This window comes from Hypanus sabinus, chromosome 7, assembly GCF_030144855.1.
Source record: "Hypanus sabinus isolate sHypSab1 chromosome 7, sHypSab1.hap1, whole genome shotgun sequence".
Lineage (NCBI taxonomy): Eukaryota > Metazoa > Chordata > Chondrichthyes > Myliobatiformes > Dasyatidae > Hypanus > Hypanus sabinus.
The window spans coordinates 58,324,523-58,348,727 of record NC_082712.1 but is presented as its reverse complement, the minus strand read 5'-3'; the positions used below and the strand labels follow the sequence as shown (position 1 = coordinate 58,348,727).

The 24,205-nt window shown below is 41.8% G+C and overlaps 1 protein-coding gene across 1 annotated transcript in view; it reads right to left on the bottom strand.

Annotated features, from left to right (window-relative positions):
* The window catches only part of pgm5 (phosphoglucomutase 5), a 274,198-nt gene that overhangs the window by 127,929 nt on the left and 122,064 nt on the right, over nucleotides 1-24,205 (bottom strand). Inside the window, exon 7 of the mRNA XM_059973848.1 lies at nucleotides 7,039-7,154. Coding sequence (XP_059829831.1) covers nucleotides 7,039-7,154 — 116 coding nt within the window. The remainder of the gene's footprint in view (nucleotides 1-7,038; nucleotides 7,155-24,205) is intronic.

Sequence of the window (24,205 nt, the reverse complement as noted above, 5' to 3'; positions counted from 1 at the left end):
TTCTCAGGGTGGAGGAGTCTGAATTAGACATAGATTTAAAGGTGAGAAGTGAAAGTTTTAGAATGGACCCAAGGGGAACCCTTTTCACTCAGAACGTGATGTGTAAATGGAACAAGCTTCCAAAGGAAGTGGTAGAAGTGACCACAATTACAACATTTAAAAGATACTTAGACAGGTATATGGATAGAAGTTTAGAGGCATATATGAGCTTAATGAAGGTAACTGAGTCTAGCTTTTATGGGCATCTTGGATCACATGGTCAGAAGGTCCTGTTTCTGTGTTGTATGACCCTTCGATTTCATGGCCTCCGTGACTCTTTTGGTGAGTCATTTCTTTCTCATTTCTCATCAAATATTCTGTGAGCCAGCTTAATCTATGTTGCAAGATATTTATCTTCCTGCCAAGAGAGATGGATTCTTCCTAAACAGAGACTCTACACTCTCTGATGGGCACAAGATATCCCATGGTATTATTCCAAAGCGGAGGAAGAGTTTTATTCCCAATGTCCAGTTTCCTGGCTGAATATTTATCACTAAAGAGCAGAGATGTATGGTAGCGTAGTGGTTTGCATAATGCTCTACAGTGCCAGTGAACAAAGTTCAATTCACGCCAATGTCTGTCAGGTGTTTGTATGGTCTCCTTATGACTGCACTGATTTCCTCTGGATGCTCCAGTTTTCCCCCACATTCCAAAGACATTCAAGTTAAGGCTTAGAAAGTTGTGGGCACTAGAAGCAGGGCAAAACGACGGCTGCCCCCCAGCATATTCTTGGACTATGTTGCACGTCGCTGCAAAACATTGCAGTTCACTGTATGTCTGATGTTTTGGTGTATATGTGACAAATAAAAAGCTAATGACGTAATCTTTAAGATGATACAGTCATTATCACAGTGCCATCTTTTGGAATGCGCTCAGAGCAAAGATTTACCAGTAAATCAAATAGCTTCCCAAGAAGACTACTATTTTTGGGCAGACGTTTGAATTTGTGCTCCAACAAGTTTGATGAAACTTGTTTCTCCCCCAAAGGGAAAACTCATAAGCATAATTTCCAGTACAGCATATTGGAGACCGAGACAAGTAATTCTTTTAAATAGAAGGAAGGAATTGTTGGTTTCTATGTGAAAGGGAAAGCGCATGCATAAAAAAAAATTGTCTGGATTCAATTTATTGGTAGAAGTTCCATAACCTGACCATGGATGTACTGAGTTCCTAACACATATACTTGGGGCAGATATCATATTGATGTTACAGCACATAGTAAGTCATTTGCTCTGAATTTCTTGAGCTGGTTATCTCCTCATCCAGCTTAGTGGCATTGAGGCAGTCCAAAGGAGATTTACTAGGCTAAATCTTGGGATGAAAGGATTGTTGACTCAATAGTGGAGGCTGGACCATTTGAGTCTGTATTCCTTGGAATTTAGAAGAATGATGGCTGAACGTGTTCAAACATATAAGATCCTAAAAGAACTTGACAGAGTGGATGCTGAGGTATTTGCATATTGGGACAATCACGAATGAGTGAACAGAGTTACAAAATACTGCGGGGGTGGGGTGTTGATAATTTAAAACTGCATTGCTTAGAAATGTCTTCTCTCATAGGATAGTGAATCTTGGGAATTCTTTTCATCAGAGAGTGGTGGAAGTCTGATCATTCAAAATGGTTAAGATAATAATAGATTCGAAAAATCAAGAAGCATCACATAAGCTGAATTAACAGCAACATAAATCAGCCATCAGTATATTGAATGGTGGGGTAGGCTTGATGGGCCTGGTGAGCTATATATGGTCCTTTTTTCTTAAGTTTTTATGTTCCCCGAGATGTTTCTCTACAAGGAGTTCAACTACTCCCTACAGGATTGAATTTCTTGTTGGACTTATGAGTGACGGTCTTGTATTGAAAGTATTTTAATTTTTATTTTACAAATGTAGATCGGAATAATTGAAATTGTTCACAAAACCCAAAAGCAGCAACCTGGCATTCATGGGGAAAATTTCTGTTTGTACAGTGGTATATTGCAGATTCACAAGAGATGGAGGGTGAATTTGATGAAGTTTGATTGAAGGGCAGAAGCTATTTTAGGGACTTAGAGGTGAGGCAAAATCCGCAAAGCCATGACAAGATACTACAGATGACACACACAAGATGCTGGTGGAACACAGCAGGCCAGGCAGCATCTATAGGGAGAAGCACTGTCGATGTTTCGGGCTGAGACCCTTCGTCAGGACTAACTGAAAGGAAAGATAATCTGGCTTTGCTATTACTGAATACTGAAAGGCCTGGATAGAGTGGATGTGGAGAGGATTTTACCATTAGTAGGAGAGCCTAGGATCCAAGGGAACATCCATTTAGAACTGAGGTGAGGAAGGATGTCTTCAGCCAGAGGTTAGTATATCTGTGGAATTCATTGCTACTGACGGCTGTTGAGGCCAATTCACGGGTGTAGTTAAGGCAGAGAATGGTAGGCTATTGATTGACAAGGGGGTAGAGTTACAGGAAGAAGAGGGGTGAATGGGATTGCGAAAAATATCTGCTGTGAGGTCAATTGGAGGAATGTTGTTTCCTCTTTCAAATTACATTCAACATTGGCTACTTGTAGTTCAGTTTGTTCACTATTTACTTCTTCCTCATTAGTCGCTGCTGATTGGGTGCTACAGAATTCCTCATGGCCTTAGTCAATTAATGTTTGCAAAGCCAACAAGCTGAGAGTGCTCTGACTAAAATGGAAGAGTTTTTCAACTGTTCCACCAAACAGCTGGCAGAGAGCCTGCAACCTTTTCAGAGAAACTGTGCATCGTTAAGAGGCATCCTTTTATAGGCGAAGAATGATTTTGTGAGGCACTCCAGACGTAACTTCATGCTGCCAGGGAGGCATCAAAATCCACAAAATTGATGCTGCCAATAAGCACCACCTCGCAAATATTTATATTAAAAACTTTTAGACATGTGTAATGATTCTAACAGAGGCTCTGCCTGGTGAAGGGAAGCAAGAACAGTTTGTTAAAGTTCTGGTAAATGGATATTTTAAATGAATTCAGAACACCCGAATCACTTAATTCTGCTGATTGGCTAACCTTGATTTTAAGTGTCCAACTATTGGCAGCCTTTGCTTCCCCTAAGCTTTGGAATTCCCTCTAAACACCTCTCCACTCTTGTCTATTCTTTCTTATAGATGCTCCTTAAAACCTCCATTTTTGACTGGTCATTTGGTCACTTATACTAACATCTCATGCCTCATAATCTGTCTAGAATGTGCCTTTGTATACTTCACTATGTCAAAGGCAGAACATAAATGCAAGTCATTATCAAAGAAATATGCATTAATAAAACAGAGAGTCACTGCTGAACTAGAAAATGTGATCTATTGAACTAGAGCTGCAAGCTTGTCCACCAGGTGAATTTCCGATCAGCTGATAAATCCATGATTAAGATATATTGGGATTTGTAATACAACCATTCTTCTCTACTTTGACCTGTTTGACTCAAGCAATGTGTTGACTTTTGAAGGCCCTTGAACTAATCATAATATTCATCTCCCATGCATTAATGTGGAAGGAAGATTATGACCATGTTTTAGCAGTAAAACCATGACTAGATGATCTGGCTTTGCTATTACTGAATACTGAAGGGCCTTGATAGAATGGACGTGAAGAGGATGATTCTGTTAGTAGGGGAACCTAGGATCCAAGGGAACAGAACAAAGGGACAACCATTCAGAATGAAAGTGAGGAGGGATGTATTTAGCTAGAGGGCAGTAAATCTGTGGAATTCATTACCACAGATGGCTGTAGAGGCCAAGTCCCGGGGTGTATTTATGGTGGAGATTGATAGGTTCTTGATTGGCAAAGGAGGTAGGGTTACAGGATGAAGGCAGGTGAAAGGGATTGAGAAAAAAATCAGCTATGGCTGAATGGCAGGGCAGACTCAATAGGCCAAATGGTCTAATTCTGCTCCTATATCTCGTGTTCTTGTGAGTTCCTGCGCACCTTTGGATTCTTCCCCAAACCCCAGAAGGCTGAACACTGCCAGCAGGTTTGTGGTGGTGCAGCACAAGAGCCTGTACCAGACTTAAGTGCTCACTTCAATGGCTCTTGTACAGCTGCAGTGAAGATAGAGAAGGATACGGTCAGCTAATGATTGTAATTATTTGCATTTGCATCAATGTTTGTAACAATTTCTGCTTTTTAAAATTTGATTCATTTTAACTTATTTCATTTCTAATCAAAGTTATTCAGAACCACTGGGAATCTTTAACGGAGAGGAAAGATGGGAGCATATTGCTTTGCCATTTGTCAACACCTTCTGGAAGTTTTGGAGATCTGAGATATGTACATCATCTGAGGTCCAAGTGCTCTGTGGGTCCTCATCATCCTGTTCAAAGATAGCTTTGGCCAATATAGGTGACTATAGGATTAGGGAGGGCAAGTTCTGGAGAAACAGGGAATGGGGAAGGGTATGTGGGCAGCAGGGCCTACTCAGCACAATCTTGATCAACAGCTTTCGTCTCATGTAATTATGGCAATGCTGAGCAATGACTTCTCTTTAACTGCATATTTTGAAATGCTGCTTTTACAGTAAAATAACAAATTACAGCAAGTAATAAAGGTGAGACTGGGATAACAATATTCTACTTGCATTGTGGTATAAATGCCACAGACTGAGTGGTCTCTTCCAGCTGATGCATTCCTATGACAACCAATCTGTTCCAGATGCTTCTGTATACATGTCAATCGAGATAACTTGTAAAAACTGACACAGCCTCAAGAGAGCTGACACCAGTGCAGCAATTCTATACACAGATCTATTCTTTGTCATGAGCTCAGCATAGATCTGCACTGCTAAAGTTCAGCTTTACTGTACACATTCAACATTGCGATGGCTCTACGCTAACACTCCCCTCTGAGCCAGAAGGTTGTGAGTTGGAATCCCAGTCCACAGACTTCAGCACTTCATCTAGGCTGGCAGACATGTCAATGCTCCACTATGAGAGAACTGCACTACTGGAGGACCCTGAAGAGATGTCCTGCGGCTGAGGTGATTGCCCTCCGATCACCGTATCTATCTTCCTTTGCGCCACGTATGACTCCAATTAGAAGAGGGCTTTCCGCCTCATTCCCTCTGAGTCCAGTTTAGCTGGGGCTCTTTAACATCATTCTCAATCAAATACTGACTTGATATCAGGGGCAGTTCTCTCACTTCACTTCTGGAGTCCAGTTCTTTTAATGGAGCTTAACATGCACAATGTTTCTGCCCATTATTTACCTCTCAACTAGATTACTAATGTACAACAAACACATCACCATCAACTCACTGCCCATAGGTCTTGTTATGTTTTAACTAACTCTACATTGTAGTGCAGGGAAGCACAATGGAACATCATGAGGTTTTGAAAAGGCACAGTTATCAATCAGTAGACAAGGGATAAGAAGATGCATTATTTTAATATTTAAGAGCTCATACCTCAGCAATACTTAATTTTTGGCATCCAAGCTGGGCATTTTTACTGCCAAATATGGTGTGTAGAAGAAATTAATTTTATTAAGTAAACCATTGCAGTCCCACAATTTCATTGACAGGGTATTGCCAAATAAAGCCAGTCATTGAAACATTCCCTCTCTCAGAATGAAAAGCAGCTGGAATGTGCACACACTTGCTTTCCCCACTGACGCATGCTTTTCCCTCCTGTTCCTCAGTGATGTACCTCACGCCACAAAGAAATTTTTGCCCCCAATAAAAGGTTTTACAAGAGAACTTCCATCTGCAGCTTCCTTATGCGGAGAGTTGTGCAATATTTTTGACACTTGGAAAATGTTTCAGAAATTAAAAACCGTTTCAAGTTTGGGCACCATGGTAGGAAATATTAAGATCTGATTGGGTGTAGCTCACCCAGCTTCAGTTCAAGTTACAAAGTGATTGGATTGGCTGATGCTGACAAATGTAGAAGGAACAGGAGGGACAGTAACTTAATATTTTATCAGTTTGGTCCTATCCCTATCACTGCTGTTTTAACCTATATGTAATTATTGCTCGAAAATCTTACCATAATATGGAAAGAGCTTACTAAGAAAGAAGCTGGTGTTTTTCTTTCCCCCAAACATCAAATGTCTGCATGAGGCTTAAAATAAAATGTTCAGATCACCAATTGACATGAGTGCAGAGAGAGAATGGGCCAAGTGGCTCCTCCTGTACCTTTGGACCCTATAATATCACTCTGGATGTATGTCAATGGGACATCAACAAACAGGTGGACAGCAAATGGGACTCTCTGACTATGCTGCAACATTTTCATACACAAAATTAAAAACACATGTAATCTTTGAAGTCATCTGTTTGCTTGGTAACAGAAGTGCAGAGAGGCATCAGTGTAATGGACTGATAGGAATTCAGTTTCGTCGTTGTTGACAGTGATAAATCCATAAGATATAGGAGCAGAATTAGGTCATTCAGTCCAATGAGATTAACCTGATATTCATGTTTGATCTTTTTTTATTGTCAACCCTATTCTCCCTCTTTCTCTCCATAACCCTGATCTCCCAAAGCAATTAGGAACTTACAAATTTCTGTCCTACATACACCCAATGACTTGATCTCTACAGGCCTCCATGGGAATAAATTTGACACATTTGCTACCCTCTTCATCTCAGTTCTGAAAGGATATCACTTAACCCTAGACTCTCCTACTAGTGGAAACATCCTCTCAATGTCTACTCTATCCAGGCTTGGCAGATTTTGGTAGCTTTCAATGAGATCCCCCCTCATCCTCCTGAATTCCACTGAGTGCAGGCCCAGAGTCATCAAAGGCTTCTCATATGTTAAGCATTTTATTCCCTGGATGACCAACAGAACTAAATGAAATTCACAGCACTGAGCCAGACAACTATCTAGGGCATGAAAGCTTTCCTGTGTATATTGAGGAGGTGTTGCATTCTGGAAGGTGCCAGCTTTCAGGTAACATGTCTGGTTCACCCTTAGTAGACTTGATGCTATTTAATACTCTGAGCTAGTTAGTTCAACTTGAAGGCTGTGAGGGAATCCATTACCTGTACCAAAGCTCTCCTCCCCACAAAGAGAGCACTTTCCAGCATCCATTAAATTCCCAAAGAACTTCCAGCCTGTTGGAGTTTCATAAACTGGGATCTTCATGGCTTCACCCACCCTGTAAAAGCAAAACATGGGGATTGCTGCTTTTAAATAAAGATCAGTTAAAATAATCTATGTATTCAGAAGCTGACAAATTCAAACTCAGAGAAGTAAGACTGTCTTTCCCAGCACAATATTGTAGGCATCAAATCATGACTTTGATAAAAGATCCTTTGGTCAGTACATTGAAAAACAATCAATTCTTCTCAGCAATCCAGACAATATTCATTTCCAACCAACTTTAACTATAGATTATCTCCTTGCTATTATTCATTGCTATGTATAAATTATCTGTCCAGGGCATCACATTTTATAACAGTGACCACAAAAAAAGCAAGGTTTGACACATTTTACAATCTCAGGACATTCCAAGGTTCCTCACAGTTAATGAAGTAGTTTTGAAGTACAGTCACGATGTAGAAAATACAACAGCCATTTGACCAAAAGCAAGCTCTAAGAACAATAATTGTTCATATTGATTTATAAATAAATATTGACCAGGAGCCTGCTCTTCTTCAAAATGGAATAACTAAGATATCATAGATCTTGTTTACATAATCTGTACTCTCCATAAATTGCTACTCACTCCTCCACATATAACCAGTTTATGCTCCCTTCATTGTTAACAGACCTCTATGTTCAGAGTTCAGGCAAAGCATGGATTCACCAGGATGACAAAAAATATGATTTATGGGCATGAACTTTTATGTTATAGAAAAGGATAATCTATTTGAGATGTTTGATTAAAGCAGCCGATGGAGAAGAAAGAGAGAGAGTAATTCCGCTGGTAAAGGGGAAAGAGGGGACATCACTTTATAATTAGAACCAGGCAGTTCACTGGTGATGCCAGGAAGCACTTTCTCATACAAAAAGCAATAGAAATCTGGAACTCCCTCAAGCAAGAAGCTGTTAAGCCTAGTTGGGGGGGGGGGGGGGTGGATGTAGTGAGTGTACAAGAGAACATTTCAAAATGAGCAGGCCATTTTCCCCAAGCAAGAATGTTGAGGTTTACATAACCAAAGTAAAGTACTTGGATATGAGATACGCATGGGGCAAGGTCTAATTGAATGTTGAAACAGCCTAGAGGGACTGAAGTCTCCTGCTGTTTGTATATGCCTTCCCCTCTGAGAACATTGAATTATATCTTGCCCTCACCTCCCCACAGGAGGTGAACCCTGGATTTGTTCCATCTGTTCCAAATGTCACTGAGAAGTGAAATCATTCTGATTAAATATGCACTGTGCAACAAAAGTGGAGAATTTCCATTGCTGTTGTGGAAACTTTGCCCACTCAGACTGTTCATTCAGAGCATTAATCATCATTTCCACATTGCTTTTGTTCTTATCATTGCCATAGGAAGCTAAGTGCCAAATTGAAATAAGAGTTCAGAAAAGGAGCTCAAATGTTAACACCTCTCTGAAGTACATTTGATTAAAATTGGTCAGAGATTAATCATTTCTTCACAGAGAGAGCTCTCGGCAATTCCAGGATTGCAGGTGGGATCCATGGCGAGATAGCAGATCAGATTTACCATTTTGCTCAAAGGTAGAAAGCAGAGGGTAATGGGTGAGGGTTGTTTTTCGGACTGGAATCCTGTGTCTAATGCGGTATGACTAAGTGAAACTGCATTACTGCAGATAAGAGAAAATCTGCAGATGTTGGAAATCCAGGCAACACATACAAAATGCTGGAGGAACTCAACAGGCCATGCAGCATCTATGGAAAAAAGTACAGTTGATGTTTTGAGCCGAAACCCTTTGGCAGAAAGGGTTATCTGCATTACTACAGAAAGTCATAGAATCATAGAAAATGGAAGCAGAACCCTTTGCCAAACATACATGCTGACCAAGATTCCCAATTAAGATAGTCTCACTCGCCCGCATTTGGGCTGAATCCCTCTAAACCTTTCCCATCTGAATCCCATCTAAACCTTTTCATGTTCTTTTTAAATGTTAATGTATCTTCCTCAATCACTTCCTCTAGCAACTGATTCCGTATTCCAACCATCCTCTTAGTGAAGAAGTTACCATCCAGGTAACTTAAAAAGACACATATACCCTATCTCTGCCCCTCATGATTTTATATACCTCTATAATATTACCCATCTCTCCTACTCTCCAATGAATAAAGATCCAACCCATTTAATCTCTGTCCAAATCACAGCCCCTTGTGTCCCAGCAACCTTATAACTTTCCTCTGCACTTTTTCTCCAGCTTAATGACACCTTTCCTATAGCAGGATGGCCAAAAGTAAATACAATATTCCAAAGGTGGCCTTGCCAGCATCTTGTACAACTGTGGAATAACATCCCAACTTCTACATTCAGTGTCTTGATAGCTGAAGGTCAGTATGCCAAATGCCTTCTTCTCCACTCTGTCTATTTGTGACCATACTTTCAGGGAACCATGTACTTGTACTCTGAGGTCCTTCTGTTTTACAATACTTTCCATGGCTTGAGCATTTACTCTGAAAGCCCTACATTCAGAATCAGGTTTAATATCACTGGCATATGTCATGAAATTTGCCGACTTTGTGGCAACAGTGCAATAATAAAAGAGAAAAAACTGCGAGTCACGGTAGTATATACAGTATATATTAAATAGGTAGTGCAAAAATAGAAATAAAAAAGTAGTGAGGTAGTGTTCACGGGCTCAATGTCCATTCAGAAATCGGATGGCAGAGGAGAAGAAGCTGTTCCTGAATCATTGCACGTATGTCTTCAGGCTTCTCTACCTCCTCCCTGATGGCAGCAATGAGAACAAGGCATAACCTGGTTGATGGGGTTCCTTAGTGATTGACGCCACCTTTTTGAAGCAGTGCTCATGATGAAGCTGACTAAGTTTACAACTCTCTGCAATTTATTTTGATTCTGTGCTGTAGCTTCTGCCCCGCCATATCAGACACTGATGCAGCCAGTTAGAATGCTCTCCATGGTACATCTGTGGAAATTTTTGAGTGTTTTTGGTGACATACCAAATCTCCTCAACCTCCTAATGAAGTATAGCTGCTGTCTTTCATTATTCAACATTAATTTATCTGTCCATATTCATTTGTCATCCCAACATGCAAAATATATATCAAGTATCAAAATGTGATATCATTCTGCCTCCTATGCACTCAGGGAGCTAAACGAGACAGCCCCTGATGCAGAAATCAGAAGGCATAGTTAACTTGTACCCATCAGTTGTAATGCAAACAACAGGCCAGCATCAGGCAGCTTCATCATTAGAACGATTTCCAGGTTTGGCCAACATTGATGATACAGATGGTCAGCAGAATGAATTAGCAGGTCCACCTCCACGCTCACTTCATAAAGGAATGATGCATGGTGCCAGATCAGGTCTTGGAAGGTTTCTCTATTTTACACTTTCCTTTTAATACAGTCCATAAAGGCTCTCTCTTTTTACAACCTCTGTTCCAGTATTTCATTTTGAGATACTCTGTGACAATTATTTGATAATATCCAATGAAACATTTTGGAATGGTTTGCTACATTAAGGATACTGGAATTGTATTTAATTTATTATTCTCAAATGTACTGAGATAGTGAACAGCTTACATTTGCATGCCAACCAGACCAATAATTCCATACATAAATACATTGATATCATGAAAGGGGAAACAGAATGCAGAATTATAATGTTATGTTTACAGAGAAATTGCAGTGCCACAGGTAGATTTGGATATCAAAGGTTCATCTTTTAGCACATGAGATGTCCATTCAAACATCTGATAACAACGATTCTTGAACCTGATGGTGGGCATTCCTATGTTTTTACATTTTCTTCCCAATGGAATGGTAGAGAAGACAGAATGACCAGGTTGGGGGGGACCCTTGATTATGTTGGCTCCTTTCCCAAGGCAGTGGGAAGAAGGGATGGAGTTGGTGGAAGAAAGGTTGGTTTTTATGATGGACTGGGTTACTTGAAGTCTTGGTCAAAGTAATTGCCCCACCAAACTGTGATGCATCCTGTATCTGTAAAAATTGGTAAGAATCATTTGGGGTAATGCCAAATAACCTTATCCTTCTGAGGAAACAGATCATATGAATACAGTCTGTAGCAGTTGAGTACAGTAGATAGAACTCTTGTGAAATCTTTCACTGATCTTAGAGGTGAAATAGGACAGTATCTGCCCACCAGCTCACACCTCAACCACTTCGTCGCCCATGCCAACCACCAGTAATGTTTCAGGAAGGCCCAGCATTATCTGATCATCTTTGTCCTTATCCCTGATCTGTAGTCAGGAACCCAGACATTGATCTATCAATCACTGTTTGAACCATGTAATGAGGATGCATTGGGCTAAATCATTGGAAGAGGAAATTACAATACATGGCCTTTCTGACCCGAAAAGGAATGTTTTCATTTTTAATATCTCCCCATAATTCAAAGTGAACCCAGCCCACCTACCCCTCACAGCCAGCAGGAATCAGAGCAAAATCTACTTCTCTTTGTTTTGTTGAAACCTCTGCTCAAAGTCTTGTGAAATATCATCTATGGGTTTAATTTTAGTTGAAGACAGCCAGGTCCAGCAGATTAAAAACTGCAATATTTTGTTAATGGAACCACAATTGCAATTTTGTTTGGCACAAAACCTTGTTGGAAATTTTGTTTTTGTTTTCAAAGACATATTTTGTCCTTCACCTGCTGTGGTAACTCCATGACCCTGAAAATTCATCAGATTAAGGCTTCCTGTTTGCAGCATGGAGAGGAGATTCAAGAGATTCTGTAGATGCTGGAAATCTTGAGCAATGCAATTAAAATTTTGGAGGAGCTCAGTGGGTCAGGCTGTATCTCTGGAGGGAAATGAATAGTTGATGCTTTGGGCCAAGACTCTTCACTATGGACTGAAAGGAAGGTGGCAGAAGCCAGACTAAAAAGGTGAGCTTAGGAGAGGAGTTCAAGCTGACCTGATGAGGGGGAAGGTGGTGGGTGGGGTATAAAGGATGAAAGGAAATGCCATAAAAATCTGGGAGGTGATAAGTGGAAGAGGCAAAGTGCTGAAGAAGATTTCACCTTCCAGATTCTTGCTTCATCCCCTTACTCCACCCAACTGGCTCCATATCTTCTAGCTTGTACTCCTTCCACTCCTCCCATCTTATTTTTCTGGCATCTCTCCCCTTCCTTTCCATCCGGATGAAGGGTCTCAGCCCAAAATGTTGACTGTTTATCATTTCCATAGGTGCTGCCTGACTTGCTGAGTTCCTTCAGCATTTTGTGTGCGTTGATTGGGATCCTACATCTGCAGAATTTCTTGCATTGCAGAGACAAGTCCCAGTGCCTGACCTGTCCTCATACCCAGAGTACATCTTGGGTCATCTCACTGATTTTCCCCAGGATGTCATTGGTTGTGGTCACTGATGGTAATGTTATTGAATATCATGGAGGCATGATCAAATGTGTTGAGTGATGGGTCTTGTGTGGCAAGGACATTTATTTGCCAGTTTGTCTAGGAAGCAAATAGTTTCTCTATCAAGTCTTGAATAAAACCAGGCTTCCCACTCTTTTGTCTTGTTTGTCTGTTACAAAACCTTTTGCCGAATCTTACAGGAAGGATGCAGGCAAATAGTTGGGGTGGGGCCATATTGCCAGGTAGTAAGGACACTCAGATCAAAGCCACTGTCGTGTGCTTGGATCTGAGGATTGTTTAGCTCCTTTGGCAACTGACTTGATTGTTCCTCCGCTCCCTTTGCCATCAAGTCTGAAAACCTGAAGAGGATCTGGTTCAAAGTTCAAAGTAATTTTTATTATCACTATACATACAGTATATGTCACCATATACAACCCTGAGATTCATTTTCTGGTGGGTATGCTCAACAAATCTACAGAACACTATTTACAACAGATCAATGAAAGAAGAACTAGAGTGCAGAGGACAACAAACTGTGCAAATGCAAATATCAATAAATAGCAATAAATAATGAGAACATGAAATGAAGAGTTCCTGAAAGTGAGTTCAGTGGCTGTGGGAACATTTCAATGATGGGGCAAGTGAAGTTGAGTGTAGTTTAAGAACTTCATGGTTGAGGGGTACTAACCATCTTTGAACCTGATAGTGTGAGTCCAAAGGCTCCTGTACCTTCCACCTTATGGCAGCAGCAAGAAGAGAGCATGAGCTGGGTGGTGGGGATTCTTGATGATGGATGCTGCTTTCCTGCAACAGTGTTTCATTTAGATGAGCTCAGTGGTTGGGAAAGCCTTAACCATGATGTTCAGAGGAACCCAGGCATGTGGCAAGATTTGGCTGGAGAAGGTAGCTAAGATAAAACAAAAACTTCCTCCAACTCTCCTGGACGTTTGTTTTCCTTGAAATCTGATTGTTTGCTCTCCCCTTTTCATTGTTAGTTCTGGAATAAAACCTTTCTGCATCTCTCTTCTCTGCTTAGACATTTATTGAATTCTACCACCTTCATCACACCTCTGCTATCTTTCCTAATACCTCCTCATGTATCCCAGTCAGATTTTCTTTGGCAACATGAGGATGAATTACTATGTGGAAGCTCTGTGTGTATGGATTTTATTCTTAAGATGGAGAAATGCAAAGCTGTTCCCATTTTTATTTCAACACCATCAGGCTGTTAATCAAATGCAGGTCGAATGGATCAGTATAGAGTAGTACAGCTGTTGACATCGATAGAATGGGCCAAAGGCCCTGTTCCTGTGCTCTACAACACTATGACTATTTTGTTGTCTGATGGATTTCTTATGTTAGATACCTCCAATGTAAACACAAAGACATAGAGGCTGTAAATGTGCCTCTAAACATTAACCACACACTAAAGAACTAAATGAAAACTATAACTCTCACAGCTTGACATCAAGCTGTGTCCCTATCATAGGCCAGGCTCAACAGTTATGACAGTGAGTGAAGCAGGCTTTTATGTTGTAATAAATATAATGAAATCAAGTTTATGCTCTAGCTACAGTTCTATTGCCAAATCTCAGTGCAAATACAGTAGACAAGGCTGTTTTAGAATGTTTAATAGATGGATATATTCTACACGCTCCATAAGTAAAGGTGGGGGGACTGAAAAAGCTGTACTTCTTGCAATGGAGCAGATCAACGGGAGATTTAACTGAGATGTTCAAAGGGGATACACTCACTTGCCCCATCTTTGAGGTGTTTCCACAACCATTGATCACCGATAATGACTCTTTATCTCATGTTCTTGTTATTAATTGCTGATTATTTTGCATTTGCACAGTTTGTTGTCTTCTGCACTCTGGTTGATCTTTCAGTGATCCTGTTATAGCTACTAATCTATAAACTTGCTGAGTATGCCCACAGGAAAATGAAACTCAGGGTTATATATGGTGACATATACGTAATTTGATAATAAAATTTACTTTGAACTTTGAAGTCATGAGGCATTTTGGTAAAAGTGAATAAGATGAAAATCCTTCCAGTGGAAGGTGTGGACAGAGATTTAAGGTGACTGGTAAAAGAATGAAACTGGAGATGAGAAATTGTTAGGGAGAATTCAAACTATTGTCATTTTATAGAATATATTTGCTCCTCTATTTGTAATGGGATATTGAACTTGATTTTGTTATTAATGCTGGATACTTGAATAGAGATGATATCAGTTTAACGCTGGAAGAGTTCCTTCGGTAGAATTTCAATAATGTCTGTAACAGAAAACTGACTCTGTGATTTAATGATACTTATTTTCTGTCTCTGTAGAGATGGACAACTAGTCAAGTAATGCCCAAGGCTGTTAATGTGTAGCTCTGGGGATTGAAGCCACGTTTAAACTGAATAAACAAATGAATTGGAAAAACCTGTTTTTATTTGAACAATTTCACTATCTCTAATAAACAGCAAAAAGGAGAAGCAGTTTTACTCTCTGAGCCAGATTTGCTGTTCAGTTGGATCACAGCTGATGTGAATCCTTACACCATTAGCCACCTTAGATCCACAGCCCTTAATGATGCCCCTCTTTAACAGAAAACCCTCTTTCCTATGCACTCACACAAGATGATGCAAGAAGATTATCTAGTAGCTTTTGCTCTCATTATGTAGTTGATGCCAATGCTTCCTTTAACCATTTATAGCTCCCCCGGGCTTCTCAGACTGTGCCAGCATTTAATTGCCCATCTGCATTTACATTTGCGAAGGTGGAGGTGAAATGCCTTCTAGGTCAGCTGCAGTCCTTGATGTGGGGCTGTACCCACAATGACATCTTTTGTTTTGTCTCCCTTTATTACCTACCAAAGCCTTGCAACTTCATCCCTTACCCCATGTAATCACTCCGGTCTTCAACCCATTGTCTGACCTTCCCTCTACCTCTTTGTGCTTCTTCACTGCCTTCAAGCTTAGTTCTTCCAATTCCCAGTTCCGATGAAAGGTCACTGCCCTGAAATGCCCATAGAGGTATCGGAGGAGCATGTTGGAATATCAGAGGAGCTGGTTTGGGTTCGGAAGAACTGGTTGGGAGATTGAAGGAGCCGGTTTGGGTTCGGAGGAACTGGTTGGGAGATCGAAGGAGCCGGTTTGGGTTCGGAGGAACTGGTTGGGAGATCGAAGGAGCCGGTTTGGGATTGGAGGAACTGGTTGGGAGATCGGAGGAGCCGGTTTGGGTTCGGAGGAACTGGTTGGGAGATCGAAGGAGCCGGTTTGGGTTTGGAGGAACTGGTTGGGTGATCGAAGGAGCCGGTTTGGGTTCGGAGGAACTGGTTGGGAGATCGAAGGAGCCGGTTTGGGTTCGGAGGAACTGGTTGGGAGATCGAAGGAGCCGGTTTGGGTTCGGAGGAACTGGTTGGGAGATCGAAGAAGCCAGTTTGGGTTCGGAGGAACAGGTTGGGAGATCGAAGGAGCCAGTTTGGGTTCGGAGGAACTGGTTGGGAGATCGAAGGAGCCGGTTTGGGTTCGGAGGAACTGGTTGGGAGTTCGAAGGAGCCGGTTTGGGTTCGGAGGAACTGGTTGGGAGATCGAAGGAGCCAGTTTGGGTTCGGAGGAACTGGTTGGGAGATTGAAGGAGCCGGTTTGGATTTGGAGGAACTGGTTGGGAGATCGGAGGAGCCGGTTTGGGTTCGGAGGAACTGGTTGGGAGATCGAAGGAGCCAGTTTGGGTTAGGAGGAACTGGTTGGGAGATCGAAGGAGCTGGTTTGGGTTTGGAGGAACTGGTTGGGAGATCGAAGGAGCCAGTTTGGGTTCGGAGGAACTGGTTGGGAGATCGAAGGAGCCTGTTTGGGTTCGGAGGAACTGGTTGGGAGATCGAAGGAGCCGGTTTGGGTTTGGAGGAACTGGTTGGGAGATCGAAGGAGCCAGTTTGGGTTCGGAGGAACTGGTTGGGAGATCGAAGGAGCCAGTTTGGGTTCGGAGGAACTGGTTGGGAGATCGGAGGAGCCGGTTTGGGTTCGGAGGAACTGGTTGGGAGATCGAAGGAGCCGGTTTGGGTTCGGAGGAACTGGTTGGGAGATCGAAGGAGCCAGTTTGGGTTTGGAGGAACTGGTTGGGAGATCGAAGGAGCCGGTTTGGGTTCGGAGGAACTGGTTGGGAGATCGAAGGAGCCGGTTTGGGTTCGGAGGAACTGGTTGGGAGATCGAAGGAGCCAGTTTGGGTTCGGAGGAACTGGTTGGGAGATCGAAGGAGCCGGTTTGGGTTTGGAGGAACTGGTTGGGAGATCGAAGGAGCCGGTTTGGGTTCGGAGGAACTGGTTGGGAGATCGGAGGAGCCGGTTTGGGTTCGGAGGAACTGGTTGGGAGATCGGAGGAGCCGGTTTGGGTTCGGAGGAACTGGTTGGGAGATCGAAGGAGCCAGTTTGTATATGTAGTTCACCACATTATGTAAGTGAGGAGGCAAAAGCAGGGGTTGTCGGAGGTCCCCCCTTGTAGCAACTTCAGTCAAACTAATCTGAGAAGTGTGTGTCCACCAAACATGATTCTAAAATGACAATGATAAGGCAAAGTGCTCGAAAGTACAGACAAACTTCATTCTGTCATTCAAGAACAGTTCTGAAGATCATGCAGAACATGGTGAAGTGGAGGAGGAACAGAACAAGGTAATTGAAATCTATCAACAAATTAGTGAAGCTTTTTGAGATGACAGGCAGCAGGAAGGAAGCAGTGGGCTGCACCTAGTATGTGGAATTTGTTAGGAACAAGACAAGCACTGAAGAAAAAGATACTTGGTACAAAATTGTAGGGTTAAAAGATAAATACGACCTGGCACACAGGGGTTTTAGGAACAGACAAACGATACTGTATGGTTAACACAGCAATGCAAGTAGAAGAAAGCAACTGGCAAAAGGGAACCATTAAAATATCACTGTTAATAAGACAATATTGAAAGAATCCACTGGACAGAGGACTGGGAAAAGCACTGCTGAACAAGTGGCAACCTAAAGAAGGAGCAAACACTTTAGGGACTGGATGTCTTGATATCAATACAAACTTCCCTAGAAGAGAACACAATAATCTTGGTAAATGAATCCTAAATAAAACTGGAAAGTAAAGATAACCTCAACATAGTTCAGTCCTGAGTTAGCAGAGTTTATTCGGCCCGCTCATCATATTGGCCATGGAAGACTAAGGAGCTGGTGGTGGACCTGAGGAGGGCTAAGGCACCGGTGACCCCTGTTTCCATCCAAGGGGTCAGTGTGGACATGGTGGAGGATTTCAAATACCTGGGGATACGAATGGACAGTAAACTGGACTGGTCAAAGAACACTGAGGCTGTCTACAAGAAGGGTCAGAGCCGTCTCTACTTCCTGAGGAGACTGAGGTCCTTTAACATCTGCCGGACAATGCTGAGGATGTTCTACGAAGCTGTGGTGACCAGTGTTATCATGTTTGTTGTTGTGTGCTGGGGCAGCAGGCTGAGAGTAGCAGACACCAACAGAATCAACAAACTCATTCATAAGGCCAGTGATGTTGTGGGAGTGGAACCGGACTCTCTGACGGTGGTGTCTGAAAAGAGGATGCTGTCCAAGTTGCATGCCATCTTGGACAATGTCTCCCATCCACTCCATCATGTACTGGTTAGGCACAGGAGTACTTTCAGCCAGAGACTCATTCTACTGAGATGTAACACTGAGCGTCATAGGAAGTCATTTCTACCTGTGGTCATCAAACTTTACAACTCCTCCCTCGGAGTGTCAGACACACTGAGCCAATAGGCTGGTCCTGGACTTAATTTTCACTTGGCATAACTTACTTACTATTATTTAATTATTTATGGTTTTATATTGCTATATTTCTACACTATTCTTGGTTGGTGTGACTGTAACAAAACCCAGTTTCCCTCGGGATCAATAAAGTATGTCAGTCTGTCTGAAAAATAAAAGGTACCAGAGTGATAATGTAGGGTTGCAGCAAAAATATTCAAGGATGGAGCTCTGAGAGATTGTAACATCTTCACCTATTCCAAGCAAGACATTATGGAAAGTCCTGACCGATGGTCTAAGCTATATCAAAGATGGTTGATGTCGTTGTCAGGAAACGTAAGCCAGTTTTCAGAAAGAACGCTCATCAACAAACATAATATAACAATGCTGAGAATGGTGGTTACACTGTTACAAAATGCTCCTGGACTTTGAAAGAGCTTTTGCTGCACTCACATTCAAGAACGGTTCTGAAGGAGCATGGTGAAGAAGAGGACAAACAGAACAAGGAAAGTTCTGTGCAGTGTTCTGCAAGCATGTGGAATCCACCTCCATGTTGTCACAATGTTCACAAAGGCTTCTGCTCCAGTGTTACATGCAGTGTTGATGAAAGCGAGCTTGCTTTTGAAATGAAAATGGGTGCAGGTCATTCTCCTTAATATTGCCATGGTTTAAATATCATGAGGTGCCAAGGGGCATCAGATGGAAATTGTCCCTTGAGACCATGACTCAAGATCATAGATAAATGATCAAATCTTCAACACTTCTTACAGGAAAATTGCAGCCCAACTCATAATATTCAGACAGTAACATGGACTCAAACATTTACAGCAAAGGAACATATCCTGACCTATAAATTTACGTTATTTTCAGTAGTTGAAGACTCCCATTCCTACCACTACAGAAACATCTGCATTAGCCAGCGTGGCAGAACAAGCCAGGTCCTCCACTGTAGAGCACATTCAAATTCTCAGATATCATCCGAAAATTAACGAGATACAATATTAAAGCTAAACTCACTATTTACCTGAGCTGCACACTTTCATTGCTTCTTGTCAGTGCAGAATGGTAGGGAATGATGGAGACTGACAAGTCCCAAGCTGCTGTTAGTTCATACTAAATGCATCTGATAAAATCTTTTGTCCCATAACAGCCTCAAAGACCTACAGACAAAGAGGATTTGAGCACTCTACCATTTTGTCCTTGTGCTTGGGGTGGAAGCTGAAGCCATCTCAATGAGATGCACATCTGAAAGCATTGTAAACTATCTGAAAACAACACAGCAAAGAACTGTGGAAGCAAAGTTGAAGAAGCGGGGCATAACTGGGGAACTACTGAAAGACTTGCTATAAACACTGTCAACTGCCTCTAGCACCAGAGGTGTAAGTAACAGCATATGTGCAATGGAGCATGTGTGTGTCTGCACGCACACAGACACACACACACATGTTAAGAATGGATGAGGCTTATCTATTACGTCCTTGACGATTAAAAGGACTGTTAACAACCACTATTTAAACCATCTGTGTGAGATATTAGATTGATTCAGCCGGTCTGTCATTCTGCACAGATTCAGGCCTTCTGGTTCTTCATGTCAGTGCCAGGTTTATGCTCCACACGAGACTCCTCCTCAGCACTGATCCATCTCAGTAAATCCCTTGATTTCTTTCTCCCTTTTCAGTTTCCCCTTTTCTGCTTGACCACTCCCTGTGGCAGTGAGTTCCAGATTTTACTAATGTGAGTTCTGGCCATACTGGGTGTGCATTGTTTATAAACCACATGAACATCACCAGCAATGTTGCAGCTCCCGTGTCAAAACTAATTTAGTTTGATTAATGGGTTGAAACAATCAGGAATGCTCAGACCCTCTAATTGTTGAGAATGGAGGAAAGAACTGTAACAGTGACGGAAATATGCCAAGAATAACATATAGTCATCTCTCTCATTAATATGGTCATCATCTCTACAATGCCTTCACATAAAGACTTCCATTTTAGGATAGCTATCTTCAAATGCCCCATGATTCCAAGAATAATTGACGTCCTGCTATATTTTGCAGACAATTAAGAAGTTTCAATCACCATAGTAACGTAGGAAGCATAGCAGCCAAAACTGTGCCCAGCAGGATCACACAACCACAACATGATCATCTGCCTTCAGTTGCTTTGACTGAGGGATGAGTATTGGTCCCCTGCATGAGGTTTGGCCAATTAGACTGGAGATGAGGAGAAACTTCTCCAATGAAGTGATGGCCTGCAGATTGTGTGCAGGGTCCCAGAATGGGGCTTGAGCCCTCAACCTCCTGCCGCACAAAGGCATAGTTGACACTTGGCTTTTAAATTTCCTACAGTGCACTGCAAAAGTACTTCTCTGGCTGTAAAGTGTTTTGTGGCACTCTGAGGTCAAGAAAGTCACTGCAGAAAATCACGTTACTTATTTCCTTCTCTATTATGCCACCCTAAAACAAACTGAAGTTTTCATTCATGACATTATCCCTTTAAGATCGTCTGCTGTGCTTTGACGTGATTTTGCATGCATTCTTCATGAGGCCCTGACTAGCAAAGAAACAAAATCGAATTTATTTATTGCACACATATTCCCTACAGTTCCCCAAAAGGATATGGTGGAAATAGTCCTCATTGTACACTCTATCTCCAGGAGAAGACGTACAAATCCCTGTAGGTGTATTTTTCTTACAGTGAAACACTTGAGTTCAATTTGTTTTCTCAGATGGGAAGGATGCAGTGTTTTCCTGAAGGCTTTGTGATGGACTTTGGCAGTGTCAGACTCCAATTAGTAGCGTTCCCTTGCTGTGTGGAATTACTGCTGCAGAAGGCTTGGCTTCACAAGGCTCTGCCAAACATTCAGAAACTCCCATCGGACAGAAACATGTTTCTTGTTTCCATCCAGCTAATAATCTGGCTGGTGTTTTGCAGCTGGGGCGGGGTGCTGGAGATGAATGGGGGGAGGGAGAGCTGCACAAAGTTTAGCTGCAATCTGTTCCTGTTTATCCACATGCTGTCCTCTGTTCATGTCTGCTCTCTAGCCAGGAATTCAGGCGTTGCTATGAAGTGGCTCAACACAGAAGTCATTTAGCACTCTGTGATGAGTTACAAACTGGAACTCTGCAATCTTTAAAGCAATACTCAGAATGTCATATGCCAAAGGATCAGGTGGGGGCTGCATGATTGACCTTTTACCTTTTCCCTGCCTTTCTGTCCCATCCACTTGATTCCTTGTTCAATTGACCCATCTTAAATATCCAAGCATCTGTGTTCTGAAGGTTCACAGCCCTCTGAGGGAAGAGACATCTTCTATCCTCAGTGCTGGATTTTTAGAAAGAGCTCAATGATTAGTTCAATAAACCTATTCATTCCCCTATAGATCTGCAAATATTTCCTTGTTCAAGTATTAATCCAACTCCCTTTTGAAAATATTACTGAATCTGCTTTCTCTAATTTTCCAGGAAGAGTTTTTCCAAGTCTCAACAACTCATTGTCTAAACATTTTCTCCTCTGCATTTTCACCGTTTTATTAAATTCATCATTTTGTCTTTTGCCACTCCACTACAGAGGGCTGAGCGCCTCTAATAATTAGCCTACAACCTTCCTCATACTGAAGTCATTCCGAGGCTTGTGTGGTCAAGAGTACAATAGGAATGTAATTGGAAAAATCTGCAGAGGACCCGTTCTGTTGAGGAAGAGGCATGAGTTTAAATCCTAGCAGCTTAGTTGGCGAGCGTAAGTTAAACTATAAGACCGTAAAACCTAGGGGCAGAATTAGACCATTCAGCCATTAGGTCTGTTCTATCACTTCATCATGGCTGACAACTCTCAACCCCACAGTCCTGCCTTCTCCCCATAACTTTGAACTTTTACTAATCAAGAACCTATCAACCTCTGCTTTAAATATACCCTATAACATGTCCTCCACAGTTGTCTATGGCAATTAATTCCACAGATTTATCACCCTCTGGCTTAAGAAAGTTTTCCTCATCTCCATTCTAAAGGGGTGCTCTTTTATTCTGAGGTTGTGCCCTCTGTTCCTAAACTACTCTACTTTAGGAAACATCTTCATGTCCACTCTACCTAGGCCTTTCAATATTTGTGAAGTTCATATCATGGAAATAAAATTTAGAGAGGGACACTGGGACTTAGGGAGGCCGATGCTTTATGCTGGAACAAGTCGGGGAAGGTTGATGCTTTGCTGTTGTTTGTGCGTGGGAGTGAGGAGGGGGGCTTTGGGGTTTTAACATCTTTCTGTCATTCATTCTTTGGGGAATTTTCTTCTGTTTCATGGATCTTTGTGAAGAGTAAGAATTTCAGGTTGTATACTGCATACATTTTCTGATATTAAATGGAACCATTGAACTACTGAACTATTGAAAATGAAGAATTGTGGAATAAACCTGTTTGGATCACTAATATCCTTCAGGAAGGAAGAACTGCCATGTTGTGCTGAGCTCTAGCCCCACCAATATTGTTGGCTTGAAATGGACTAGGGACAATTAGGAATGAACACTAAATACCGACCTCATCACTTATATCCACCTTCTGTGGACAGGTAAGTAAAACAATATCCTGTAGATGTATATAAAATCATGAAATGGGAGTAATTACGGTAGACAGAATCAGCATTGATGAGTTGGGCCAAAAGGCCTATTTCAACGCTGTACAGCTCTATGGGTCTGATATCCTCTGTCCTCAGTACAATTCTAAGTAAATCTCCTTCACACACACTCCAAACCTTTGATGTCTTTCCAGAAGTATGGTGCCTGTGACTGGACAGAGCCTGCACATGGTTTTTCTCCTAGCAGCCCCATAAATGTGCCAGTTGCTATTATTTATGTGCGAATCAGTGCTGCTTCTCCAGACCTACAAACCACAGCAGTCCCATGCTCACCCATTTCTGCTTCTTAATTTTAATCAGTGCAGCCTTGGTAGCTGCAAATTCTGCTGGCTGGGCCTTAAAATCTGTAATTTCCTCCCTAAGCATTTGCTTCTCTACCCCTCTCTCCTCCTTTTAAATACATTCCCTAAAACCTACCTTTGACAAAGATCTGGGTATCCGTCCTAAAATTTCATCTGGCTTGGTGTCAAATTTCCTTTGGTAGTTGTTCTTACTTGAGATTTTTATTATGTTCAGTATACTGTAAATCACAGAGCATTATTTAGACCACGGGCAGATCCCATGTAAACTAGTTTCAGTCCCCACACAGGTGGGTGTGGTAAACACCCTGGAAGGCCACAAGGATGATTCCTGGCTTAAAATACCCTGGCAACTCTAATTGTCTTCGGGATTCTAATTGTTTCCTATGGTGGCAGACTAAGACCAGAGGACACAGCCTCAGAATAGAGGGGCGTCCTTTTAGAACGTAGATGAAGAGAAATTTCTCTAGCCTGAGAATGGTGAATCTGTAGAATTCGTTTCCTCAGGTGGCTTTGGAGGCCAAGTCATTGGGTATAGTTAAGGCAGAGGTTGATAGATTTTTGATTAGTCAGGGCATGAAGGGATATGGGGAGAAGACAGAACACCGGGCAGAGAGGAAAAATGACCAGCCAAGATGAAAATGGCGGAGCAGACCCAATGGGCCAAATGACTTAATTCCGCTCCAATATCTTATGGTTTTATCGTCATATAGCCTTATGGAATTTGATCCATTGGTAATATTTGGTAAATCGGTTTATTATTGTCACGTGTACCAAGATACAATGAAAATCTTTGCTTTGCATACCATCAATACAGAGCATTTCATCACAATAGTACATTGAGGTAGTATAAGGGAAAACAATAACAGAATGCAAAATAAAACGTAACGGAGAAAGTGCAGTGCTGGTGCACAATGAAGTGCAAGGCCATAATCAGGTAGATTCTGAGGGCAAGTGCCATTTTATTGTACTAGGGGATAATTCAGTTGGAGCAAGGCAGATGTACAATTGACCCCAAAGGGATTTAGAAG